At 48.3% G+C, this 12,722-nt stretch overlaps 1 protein-coding gene across 3 annotated transcripts in view; it reads left to right on the top strand.

Annotated features, from left to right (window-relative positions):
* KCNIP3 (potassium voltage-gated channel interacting protein 3) overlaps window positions 1-12,722 on the top strand; it is an 80,424-nt gene that overhangs the window by 57,974 nt on the left and 9,728 nt on the right. For all 3 annotated transcript variants that reach the window (XM_066267733.1, XM_066267732.1, XM_066267734.1), the window contains 4 exons: window positions 5,024-5,148; window positions 5,589-5,658; window positions 5,970-6,040; window positions 12,511-12,618. In XM_066267733.1, coding sequence (XP_066123830.1) covers window positions 5,024-5,148; window positions 5,589-5,658; window positions 5,970-6,040; window positions 12,511-12,618 — 374 coding nt within the window. The remainder of the gene's footprint in view (window positions 1-5,023; window positions 5,149-5,588; window positions 5,659-5,969; window positions 6,041-12,510; window positions 12,619-12,722) is intronic.

The raw sequence follows: 12,722 nt of genomic DNA, 5'->3' as shown, positions 1-12,722 counted from the left end.
GTTCATAGTTTTTTTTATAGTCCGGCCCTCCAACGGTCTGAGGGACAGTGAACTGGCCCCCTGTGTAAAAAGTTTGGGGACCCCTGAGCTAATGGATAGGAGTGTTGACAGTGATGAGGAGTTGTATGAATTTTATGATGAATAAAACTTGAGTTCAATAACTGTATGTAAGACGTGTTTTTTCAAATTTTGAGCCCCAAAATTAAGGTGAGTCTTATACATGGGAGCATCTTATACATGGGGAAATATGGTAATTTTTGTATAAGATAATAAGGTTTAGTCAAAGTTCATTTTTTTTTGTAATGTATGTCCAATTATCCAGCACTACCTGCTGAAATAAATTATTCATTCTACACTGAATTGCCTTTTCACATTTGTCAAATATCAGCTGGTCCTATTTGTGTGGATCTGTTTACTGAGTTCTCTGTTTCGTTGCATTTATCGTGTCCACCTCTCCTCAAATACCAGTCTTGATTGTTGTAGCTGTACAATAAGTCTTAAAGTCAGATAAACTGATTTCCCCCAGTTGATTCTTCTACAGAACTATTTTATTCTGTTTCCTCTGCCTTTCCATATAAATTTTAGAATCAGTGTATCCATATTTACAAAAACAATCCTCCTGGGATTTTTATTGGAATTATGTTAAATCTGTAGATAAGTCTGGAGATAATTGACATCTTTATGATGTTCGGTCTTTCAATCTGTGAACACAGTAAGTCTCTTCACTTATTTCAATCTTCTGTGGTTTCCTTCACCTTCATTTTGTAGTGTTCAGCATTCATATCATGCCCATGTCTTGATAGATTTATGCCCAGCTGCTTCATTTATGGGGCAAGTTATTATAAATAGTATTGTTTTTAAATTTGTTTCCAGTTATATATTGCTGATCTATAGAAATGTGACTGATTTTGTATGTTGACTAGGTGTCTTGTGACCTTGCTAAGCTCACTCATTAGAGGATTTTTTTGTTTTGTATATTCTTTGGGTTATCTACATACATTCTGTCAATGTGCAAATAAGGATAGTTTGTTTTTTTCTTTCTAATCTAGTGGGTATGCTTTCCCTGCTCTCTTCCCCCCCCCCCCCACATTTTTTTTGTATTGACTAGGAATTTCAGCATGATGTTGAGTAGGAGAGGAAAGAGCAGATATTCTTGCCAGTTCTTAGCCTGAGGAGGAAGACATTCAGTCCTTCACCATTAAATAGGATGTTAACTATAGGTTTTCTGTAGATGCCTTTAATGAAGTTGAGGAAGTTTCCTTGTGTTCCTCACTCACTGAGCTTTTTTTGTTGTGACTGGACATTGAATTCTGTCAAAGCTTTTTCTTCATCATTGATATGATCATGTGTTTTTCTTTAGACTGTTGATATGGTGGATGATGCTGATTTATTCTCAAATATTGAATCAGCCTTGCATTCCTGGAAAACCCCATTTGTGGTGTTCTTTTTATACATCAATGAATTCAATTTGTGAATGTTTTGTTGAGAATTTTTTCATTTACGTTCATAAGGAATATCAATTAAGACTATTCCGGTTATCTCCTTCATATTGGGTGAATTTGGGTATGTTGGTCAAATAAGTTTGCAAATATGATGTATATGTTTGCTTGCCTATAGTTTGCATTGGGTGTGGGGGACAGGCTGTAAGCAGGCAGGGTCCTTATAGCGTAAGCCTTAGTTTTAAGACTAAGCTTTTCCCCACACCCTTGACTCTTGCATGATAGGGGGTGGTACACTCTTATGAGGAATCCCATTTATGCCTCAGATAAGTGACTTTGTATCAGAGACTTCCTTGTTTATATATTGGATTAAAGGTTTTGATTTCTACGCTATAAAGAAGAGCAGAGAAAGGCCATGTGGAGGAGAGGAGAAACAGCCAAGATGGCGGAGTGCTGAAGGAAAAGCCAGTTTGTGCAGAGTTTGTGCAGAGAGAAGGAGATGGGGAACAGAGATGAATAAGGCTGGTGAGGTACAAACCTTTGATTCTAGGAAAACTCGGGTAAGTCAGTGGCTTTGGGAGCCCTGAATGGAAAGGGAAATGTTTTCCCACTGTGTGTATTTCTTGCCCACCAGGTGCCAGCTAGGATTAATGTTAATGGTCCACCAGTTCTTGACTCTGTTGTTTCATTACCGTCTGTCCGAATCAAATGCAAATCTGCATGGGCTAGGTGGCTGTGATGGTGGCCGTGGCTACTGGCTTTACAGAGTAGTTTGCGGTTTTTGAGGAATTGGTCTATTTGATCAGATATTGAATTTGTGTGCAGAGATTTGTGCCTGATAGTTCCTTTCTATCCTTTAAATGTCTGGAGAGTCTATACTTATTTTCCCTGTTTATTCCTGATACTGGTAATTTGTGCCTTCTCTCTATTTTTGTCTTTTTCATTCTTGCTAGAGTTTCATCAATTTTATTGATGTTTTCAAAGAACCATCTTTTGAGTTCATTGATGTTCTCTGTTTCTTGTTTTGTTTTGTTTTTCAATTTCATTAGTTTCTACTTTCATCACTTCCTTTTTCCTTCCTTCATCTTGCTTTGGCTTTATTTTACTTTTCTATTTCTATTTTTTTCGAGGTGGAAGCTTATTTAAAATCTTTTCTCTTTTCTAAAATAGGCACTTAATTATTTAAATGTTGCTGTAATTTATCTGCATCTCATAAATTTTGATATATTGTCTTTTCAAATGATTCAGTTAAAAATATTTCTGTTAGCTTCCTCTCATTTTCCCACTGATCTTGATTTTTATTTGATATCATTTCCCTTCATTTTGAAGTACATACTTCCTTTAGCATTTTGTAGTGCAATTCTGCTGGCAACAAATTCCCTAGCATTCATTTATCTGAAAAATGTCTTTAATTCACCCTCTTTTTTTTTTTAATAGGGACAGAGAGAGAGAGAGGGATAGATGGCAGACAGACATGAACGGAGAGAGATGAGAAGCATCAATCATCAGTTTTTTGTTGTGACACCTTAGTTGTTCATTGATTGCTTTCTCATATGTGCCTTGACCGTGGGCCTTCAGCAGACCGAGTAACCCCTTGCTCGAGCCAGCAACCTTGGGTCTAAGCTGGTGAGCTTTTTGCTCCAGCCAGGTGAGCCTATGCTCAAGCTGGTGACCTCGGGGTCTCAAACCTGGGTCTTTCTGCATCCCAGTCTGATGCTCTATTCACTGCGCCACCACCTGGTCAGTCCTCTTTTTTTTTTTAGTATATTATCACTGGATAGAAAATTCTATGTTAACAGACCCCCCCCATTTCAAATGTTGTTCCATTGTCTCTTGATCTACATAATTTCTTGTGGGAAGTTAGCTGCTTTTCTTATTGCTCTTCTCCTGTAGGATTTCCCTCTTCCCACTGACTACTTTGAGGATGGCTTCTTTATCTTTGATTTTCTTCAGTTTGTGCTGTTTCTGAATGTGGTTATCTTGTTATTTTTCTTTCTTGGGGTTCATTGAGTTTCTTGGATCTAGGTATTGATGTGTACCTCTAATCTACTGCACAGCTCTCCCTGGTTGCATCCTCCATATTGTGCTCCCCCATCCTGCCTTAGATGAATTCCTGGGATGCTTTCATCTCCTTATAAAAAATACTATTGCTACAAGCATACTTGTACAGATCCTGTTAGCTGGGTAAGATTTTATTTGGGATGTTAGAATCCAGAGTAGAATTACTTGCTTGCAAGGTTGCCTCTAATAAACTTGGCTAAGGATTGCCAGAGGTGCATATGGAGATGGGATGACTCTAAAGGGAGGGGAGAAAGGTGGTGAGGAGAGAGGAAAGAGTGGGGAGGATTTCTGGAGCCTCATGCTTGAATAGGTGAGAAGGGCCAGTACCCACTGTGCAAGTGGAAGAGTTAGTCAGGAACAGGGACAGTTCATCCCCAGAGGAGGGAAAGTGCAGGGCGAGGCCAGATGCAGGGAGATGGGTAGGTGTGGTGGCAGGAACTTGGGGAAGTTTTCTTCTGTGGCTTCTGTTTTCTTGGTGATGTAGGAAGCAAGCTGAGGGGCAGGATGGGGGAGGAGGTACTGGCAGTGTAAAAAGAGAAAGGTATGAAGTAGCTATTTTAGAGGCAGTTTGCAGGCTGCTGTTAGGTTAGTGAGGTGGGCAGTGCTTCTGGGTGCAGCCGGGCATGGAGCAGGCCCAGCAAAGGGTGCTGCAGGCTCAAGTTAGTAGTGCTCTGTGCCATGTGTCATCCTGGGCTCCACGGGCACAGGGTGGGCAGTGCAAAGGGGCTACAAATTACATGGACTCACCATGTTGTGGGGTGCCTGGGGAGGTGGGGGTGATCAGATTGCTCAGCAGTTGTAGGTACTCAGTGCTGCTCTGTCTACAGCTCGATATTTTGTATTATAAAAATGATGCATGCCACACCAAGGAAATTTGGAAAAGGTAAAATAAAGATAAATAAAAATCTACATTCCACCCAACACCCCCTACCCAAGGCAGCTACAGTTAGTTAACATTTAAATGTCTTATTATTAAAGGAAAGGGCTGGTCCTAGCCCAGTGGGCCCTTGAGGTCTGACCTATCCAAATGTTAGTGACATCCCCCTACCAAATGCAGCCAAGCAGCAGAGTTTTAGCCTGAATGAGCCAAGAGGGGTCCCCTCCCCATTCTTGGCAGAAATCAGGGAGGACTACAAGGAAGAGGTGGCCATGAATTTGGTCTTGAAGATTGAGAGTCTCTTGAGCCTGTCTTGCTGTCTTTATCCCTCCCACCTCTCCTTGTTCAGTGTCCCTCAAGGACAGGGCCAGTTCCCAGCCCCTGTCCCACTGTGTGCTGTCAGAGGGGCATGCCCCAGGTAAGATGAGTGAGAAGGGCCCCCTCTATATGAGGAGGCGGGAGGCAGAGTGGCTCCTTGTAAGCCCCTTCTTTTGTGCAGTGTGCAGCCTGTGTGGCCATATGCAGTAGTCATGCAAGGAGAGTCCCTCCACCCCGACATCAGCCCATGGCCTGGCGCCCACACTGCAGCAAGATGGAAAAGGGAGGGGTACCTGTTCCACCCTTCTGGGTCTATGTCCCCCTCCAGATAGCAGTGACAGTGAGCTGGAGCTGTCTACGGTACGACACCAGCCAGAGGGGCTGGAGCAGCTACAGGCACAGACCAAGTTCACCAAGAAGGAGCTGCAGTCCCTCTATAGGGGCTTCAAGAACGTGAGTAATCCACATCCCTTAGGAGAGGCCCTGGCCCACCCAGCCCTTTGGACCCTGGTTCCAGAAAGGGGGCCAGGGCCAACCTAGACACTTCCGTGGCATAGCAAATATCCTGGGGCCCTAATGAGGATCGTCTTTTGTTGGAGACCTGCCTGGGGAGTGTGTGGGCCAAGCCCCAGAATCAGTGTCCTGAAAGCGCCGTGCTCTTTTCTGTGTGTCTGTGTGCTGGCACCGGGGAGGGTGGATGGAGGGATCAGATTGGCCTGAGGGACCAGCCATCCCCCACCTACCGCTCCTGCCTCGTTCCACCCAGCCACCAGGCTTCCCTGGGGCTCCATGGAGCCCAGCAGTGCCCTGGACAGTAGGTATCCCTTAGAGGGAGCAGTCAGGGCATGGGGTGGGGTGGCTAAAACCACTGAGGGAGTGACTTCCTGCTGCAGGAGTGTCCCTCGGGCCTGGTGGATGAAGACACCTTCAAACTCATTTACTCACAGTTCTTCCCTCAGGGAGGTGAGTCTGAGGCCAGCTCCCCTGTCCTTTCCCCTCCTCCCCCCTCCTCCCAAAGCCCCCACTGTATCCCTGTGGCAGTTCTGCAGAGGGTGGGGTATCCCTTCATGGGGAGGGGACCCTCACCTCCACCTCTATGCTCCCTACCACTACTTGCTTTCTAGAGGCCTGGTGCTGCCTGTATCTCGATGGAAGGGGGGACCCCAGCTCAGGACACAGGTGGATCCCCAGTGGGGCTGCCTGGGGGGGGCGTGGGTGCCAGGGGGCCCCAGGAGCCCCAGCACACTGCAGCCAGTGCCCTTGATCTCCTCCAGATGCCACCACCTATGCGCACTTCCTCTTCAATGCCTTCGATGCTGATGGGAACGGGGCCATTTGCTTCGAGGTAGGTTTCTGGCTCTGGCATTCCTGCCCATGTTCCCTAGAGCTTGCAAGGTGTCCTTCTGCCCTGGTGTCACACCTCAAGATGTCCAGAGTCCTGATCCTGGTGTACATGGTCCAGTGTGTCCCCTGAGGAATGGGTAGACTGCACTTGGTTGGTCTCTAACTATAAAGTTAGTGGAATTTGGTTTTGCTCTTTGGCCACCCTATTCCCACCCTTGTCTTCTGTCCCAGCCCTCCTGAACCCTGGGAGCTACTGAGGCACCCTAGGATAGCGGTGACCCAGGTGATTTGCATCTAAAAAAGAGGCGGGGCTTCACTCAGAGATCTGTGTTAGCTGGGGTTTCTGACTCCTAGCCCCAGAATTCACTCCCTCTGTCAGAAAACAGACAGAGCACCTGCCCTGAGCAGGCTCCTGCCCTCCCAGCCACACGCTGAGTAACCCGCTGTCTGCTCTCAGGAAAGGAGAAACTGTCCTTCAGGAGGACCCCACCCAGGCCCTGCAACAGGATCATTTGAAAGAGGTATCTCTGTGGAGTCCAGACCCCTAAAAATAGCTGCAGGTGAAAAGCTGAAACCTCTTTGGGAGGAAAACCATGCTGAGAGCCAGGCATGATCAATAACTACTCGGCCCAAGGGCAGTGACAGGCAAGCAGCTGGCTGGCGGGGAGGTGACAGTAACTCTGAACTCATCCTGGCACTGCTGCATTCCTCTGTATGTTCCAGCCCACCCAGTGATGCACAGACCCCCCCCCCCCCGCCGTGACCACAGGGCCCCCTCTCTAGCCACATTCTTAGGGCTTGTGTGTGTGTGTGTGAATGTTTTCATGTTTTTTCTCAGTGACACCTGCAAACCGTAAAACCCCATCAGTATAGAGGAGGAAACGGGGAAAACTCATTGTTCCCCCGGCTGCTCCTCTGGGACCAGTTTCTGCGGATCCTTCAGGAGACACCTGAGATGTCTGGGAGTGACATGTGGGAAGACTCTAGTGTGACAGACCCCCCCAGGGTGTTGTGGGTGGTTTCTTTTGTTTCTGAAATCAGAGGATCAGACTGTTCAGCAGAGCACCAGGTTTGCTAAGGAGGTCTAGATCAGGGGTCCCCAAACTTTTTACACAGGGGGCCAGTTTACTGTCCCTCAGACTGTTGGAGGGCCGGACTATAAAAAAACTATGAACAAATCCCTATGCACACTGCACATATCTTATTTTAAAGTAAAAAAAACAAAACGGGAATAAATACAATATTTAAAATAAAGAACAAGTAAATTTAAATCAACAAACTGTCCAGTATTTCAATGGGAACTCTCACTGACCACCAATGAAAGAGGTGCCCCTTCCGGAAGTGCGGCGGGGGCCGGATAAATGGCCTCAGGGGGCCGCGTGCGGCTCGCGGTCCAGTCCGTAGTTTGGAGACCCCTGGTCTAGATTATCCTCCTTAGTCGTTAGTCTCCATCCCCTGAGGGAGGGGTCTTGTGGTCCATTTAAGGTGGTAGGTGGTGGGTGTTTGATGGGTGTTGTCAGGGAGTAAGCTGAGACCACTGGTGCTGAAGCCCCTCTGCCTGGCACCTTCTCAGAAGCTTGTTCCGTCTAGTGTCATTCTGGGCCTTCCACGTGCTTCTTGGCAAGTGATGTTAATGCCTGGGGTTTCACCTGTGTCTGTTCACCACGAGGACCCTCCTCCTGACTCCAGTGTCTGCTCTAGGAAGGCCTTTTCAGGAAGGGAGGAGGGCATGTATCTCTCCAGGGACCTTCCAGCCAGCAGGTGCCATCCTGGCTGCTCACAGGCCAGAAAGGGTCCCGAGGTGACACAGCCCTGTCAAGACCTCAGACTCAACGTATCTGAAAATGGAAACTCAAGCCAGTTTATGGGTATTTACAGTGATCCCAATTCTTTTGTATATTCTTCATAGATAAGACCCAAATAATAAATGTTCACTAATACGGGAAACTTTTGTAACTCCCCTGCCTTTACCAAAAAGACTACCAGAAAATAGACTGGCAAACCCAGCAAACCTGAGCATTGCCACATGGAGCTGTGGCCCCACGTTCTCCCGCAGGGCCTGCTTCCTTTCTGGTCCTCTGGGGCCCTTTGGGTGTGCCCCAGGAGGGAGGCTGGGGCTGGCCTCCCAGTGCAGGGCAGGCCATGCCACACAAAGATGTGACCAGGGCTTTGCTAATTCACCTCATCATCATGCCAGGGCTGCGCCCTTTTGGTGATGTAGGGCTGTGTGTGTCTCAGGCAGCTGCGGCTGCCTCTGCCTTATCTGCCCCTGCAGTAACCTGCTTCTGGTGCCATTGAACACACAGGCTGTATCTTGAACAACCAGAGAGAAGGCCTGCAACCTGCAATCACATTCTGGCTGAGCTCCTGCCCTGTGCTCTACCCAGTGCCCCTGTAGGCACCCTTGGGTGTCTTAGTTTGGACACTGAGGCCTCTCTGCATCACTATGTCACTTTTAGGAACAGCTCACTCTCCCTGGGCTCTGCCTCAGGGACAGCCAGAGAGCAGGGCTGTGGATGTAATAGGTTTCATATACCTTGGATTTAAGAGCAAGGAGTGGCCTGACCTGTGCTGGCACAGTGGATAAAGCATCGACCTGGAAATGCTGAGGTCACCGGTTCGAAACCCTGGGCTTGCCTGGTCAAGGCACATATGGGAGTTGATGCTTCCAGCTCCTCCCCCCCTTCTCTCTCTCTGTCTCTCCTCTCTCTCTCTTTCTCTCTCTCTCTCTCTGTCTCTCCCTTTCCTCTCTAAAATGAATAAATTAAAAAACAAAACAAAACTAAGCTTTAAAAAAAAAAAGAGCAAGGAGTCACATACAACTAGCAATGGTCCCATGTGCAGCTGTGCTGTATGGAGCTGGCAATTTAGAACTAGCAAGTTGGCTGGACTTTGGGTCACCTGTGTGTAACTGAGGACAGGCTAGCAGCCTCACAGGGCATATTTCCACCCACTTCTCTTCTGATACCAGCGCTGCTGTACTCCACACACACGAAGAGAGATGGAACAGGGACTTTCCTCAGCTGAAGTTGACCACAAGGGCTTCCAATGTCAGACCCAGGTCTGTGAAGACAAGAGGGGAAGACAGTGGTGACTTCCCATGGCCCACACAAGAAAGGGGTTCTATGGAGGACTCCATGCCTTTGCCTCCCACTGGGAGAGCCTGTCACACCCCTGAGAAGAGAGAGGGTCATGAACTCAGAGATGCTTTGACTCTTCACTACTAAGTAAATCACAAGCAAGCTTCATCGGTGCCCTCACCCCCAACTCAGGCCTCTAAGAAGTGTCACATGGTTTCTCCTTGATATACTTTCATTTTCTTCACTTAAACACACACATGAGCCTGAGCAGGTGGTGGCGCAGTGGATAGAGCTTCGAACTGGGATGCTGAGGACCCAGGTTCGAGACCCCAAGGTGCCAGCATGAGCACAGACTCATCTGGTTTGGGCAAAAGCTCACCAACTTGGACCCAAGGTTGCTGGCTCGAGCAAGGGGTTACTTGGTCTGCTGAAGGCCCACGGTCAAGGCACATATGAGAAAGCAATCAATGAACAACTATGTGTCGCAATGAAAAACTAATGATTGATGCTTCTCATCTCTCCATTCTTGTCTGTCTGTTCCTGTCTATCCCTCTCTCTGACTCTCTCTCTGTCTCTGTTAAAAAATAAAAAAAACCACACACATGACTTCAAGAGTCCTTTAGATTAGAGAGTGTGCCTTGGAAAACAGCAGTTAACACCCCACACACCTGAGGAGTCAGCCTTCTCTTGTGTTAGCTGACTGTCACTCTGTCTCCATCTCCCAGTCACATCCCTGTATCACTCCTTCCTGACTGTCCAGTCTTAGACATGGCCTGTGGGCATCTGCATGGTGATGCGGGCTTGGGCCTCCTGTGCACACACTTTTCCCATTCCCAGCTTCCAAAAGAAGTACAGGATTCAGGTTAGCCAAGGACTCACGGTTCACCCTGCTCGTGGGAGTTTGAGCCCAGTAAGCCTTATGCTAAATTGTGGTGGTGCTCTCCTCTCCCGCACACATTCTTGTTTTGCCTGCCATTGGCAATCATCCTGAGTTTTCCTTGCCTGGTGTCTGTGACCTTGTCATTGACTCAACCCCAGACCCTTCTCCAGTCACGAAAACGGGCACCTTTCTGAGGGCGCCTCCCCAAGCCCCAGCTCCAACATCCACTGGGACTGAGCATCCCCGGGAATCTCTTTCCCTCCCTCCTGCACAGAGTCCCCTGGTTCCCGGATCCAGTCACCTTCCTCTTTCTTGCTTTACTCTCTTTTTTTCAGCGGCACGTCTTCCAATGGCTTCCTAGGAAAGAAAGAGTATGTGGGCGGTACTTTGGCGTGTTCGGACGTCTGGGAGTGCCTTTTTTTTTTTTTTAATTTTTTTTATTTATTTATTCATTTTAGAGAGGAGAGAGAGAGAGAGAGACAGAGAGGAGAGAGAGACAGGGGGGAGGAGCTAGAAGCATCAACTCCCATATGTGCCTTGACCAGGCAAGCCCAGGGTTTCGAACTGGCAACCTCAGCATTTCCAGGTCGACGCTTTATCCACTGCACCACCACAGGTCAGGCTGGGAGTGCCTTTTTTCTGTTCTCACTCTTGCTTGCTGTGTTGTTTGAGGCCAGAGCCACGTGGGAAGCCGTGCTCCTTCAGAGCGGTGGCCACCATGCCACTGGCTTCCTGCCCGCAGTGTTGCGGTCGGAAGGCAAAGCCTGCTGACCTCTGACCCTGTGCACAGGACTTGATTCTGTTTTTCTCTTTGGTTTTGTTTTTCTCTCTGGAAGCCTGTAGGATTCTGTCTTTGCACCCAGTTTTCTGAAATGGCATCAGGATACATGCCTGTAGGCAACACTGTGGGGTGTTTACAGGTGCTGTAGGAGGCCACAGCAGACCCTGGACACGAACAGCCTTCCAATGCAGGGATCTTCCCTCCTCCACCTGCTCTCCTCTGTGTCCTCTGCATCCTCTGTCCTTCTTGACACTTCTGCTGTTCGAGCACTGGAGCCTGTGCAGGGGACCTCCCCATTTGCCAGCTCTGCCTGCTACTCTACTTCGTGGAAGATTCCACTTGCTTCTCTAATCCTTCTGAGTCATTTTGCTTTCTTAGTTTTGACTTCTAACAGCTCTTTATTGTTCTAAATTATTCCTTTTTTATAGTATCCTATTCTTATTTAAGGGGTGTCAGATTTTCAATCTCCAAATCTAATGTTTTTTTTTTGTTGTTGTTGTTGTTTTTTGTTTTTTGCATTTTTCTGAAGCTGGAAACAGGGAGAGACAGTCAGACAGACTCCCGCATGCGCCCGACCGGGATCCACCCGGCACGCCAACCAGGGGGCGATGCTCTGCCCACCAGGGGGCGATGCTCTGCCCATCCTGGGCGTCGCCATGTTGCGACCCTCCTGGGTGTCGCCATGTTGCGACCAGAGCCACTCTAGCGCCTGGGGCAGAGGCCACAGAGCCATCCCCAGCGCCCGGGCCATCTTTGCTCCAATGGAGCCTTGGCTGCGGGAGGGGAAGAGAGAGACAGAGAGGAAGGCGCGGCGGAGGGGTGGAGAAGCAAATGGGTGCTTCTCCTATGTGCCCTGGCGGGGAATCGAACCCGGGTCCTCCGCACGCTAGGCCGACGCTCTACCACTGAGCCAATCGGCCAGGGCCAAAATCTAATGTTTTTGTTGTGTTTTTTTCTCTTGTAATAATTTTGTTTCTTCCAAATTGCTCTTCTGATTCCTTTAGGCTTCCTCAGATGCAGAAATTATGAAATTTGAGTTGGGACTGAGCTCCACTGTGAGCCCTGTCCCTCCCCAGTCTGCACCCTCCACCTTTCTGGGAAGGGCTTTCAGAATGCTGGGCCTAGGAGCTCACCTCCACGCTTCCCGGAGTGGCGGGAAAGGCTTGCATCCCACTAGCTGTTATAACACAACAGCTTCCGTGTGGAAGCCCTTGGGCCATCCCTGTCTTAGTGTTCAGTTATCCATCACACTCAGAGGTTTGTCCTGACCCAGAATTGAGCACTGTTAGCTTAGCTTTTGATGCTGGGAGTTTTTAAGTATCCTGACACACAAATACTGATAAACTACATGTCAGGCACCCCCTTTATGAAAGCATGCCCCCACGTCTCCTCCATCATAGCAATGCATTATGGTCTGAGACACCCTCTGTCTAAATATCTTTACTTGAGAAGATCAATATCAGCCACCATGTCATCCCCACCACACACACTCACACGCACACATACACATACATGCACACATACCTCCACACACACAAGCACACATGCCTGAGTGCGCACACACACACGTGCACATGTGCACACATTGTATCAATTTGATGTACACCACCTGCCTGCTCTGTAATGGAAGTTTCTCACCTCTTGGGCTGTGAATTCAGTGGAATCCACACAGTGAACTAGAAATAAAATCTGGAGTCAGACTGTCACTTCTCTCCCTCCCTTCCTCTCAGGACTTTGTGGTTGGCCTCTCCATCCTTCTGCGAGGAACAGTCCAGGAGAAGCTCAAGTGGGCCTTTAACCTCTACGACATCAACAAGGATGGCTACATCACCAAAGAGGTATGGGGTGGCCGGGTCCTGGCCCACCTGCCCTCCCGCCCAGCACTGCTGCTGCCCAGGCTGTCCTGTCCCCACTCCCCTCCTCACCTAGGGCCAGCTGAGGG

The sequence above is a fragment of the Saccopteryx bilineata genome, chromosome 3, assembly GCF_036850765.1.
Source record: "Saccopteryx bilineata isolate mSacBil1 chromosome 3, mSacBil1_pri_phased_curated, whole genome shotgun sequence".
NCBI lineage: Eukaryota > Metazoa > Chordata > Mammalia > Chiroptera > Emballonuridae > Saccopteryx > Saccopteryx bilineata.
Note: the sequence above shows the minus strand (reverse complement) of the source record. Positions and strands in the feature narration are given on the sequence as shown.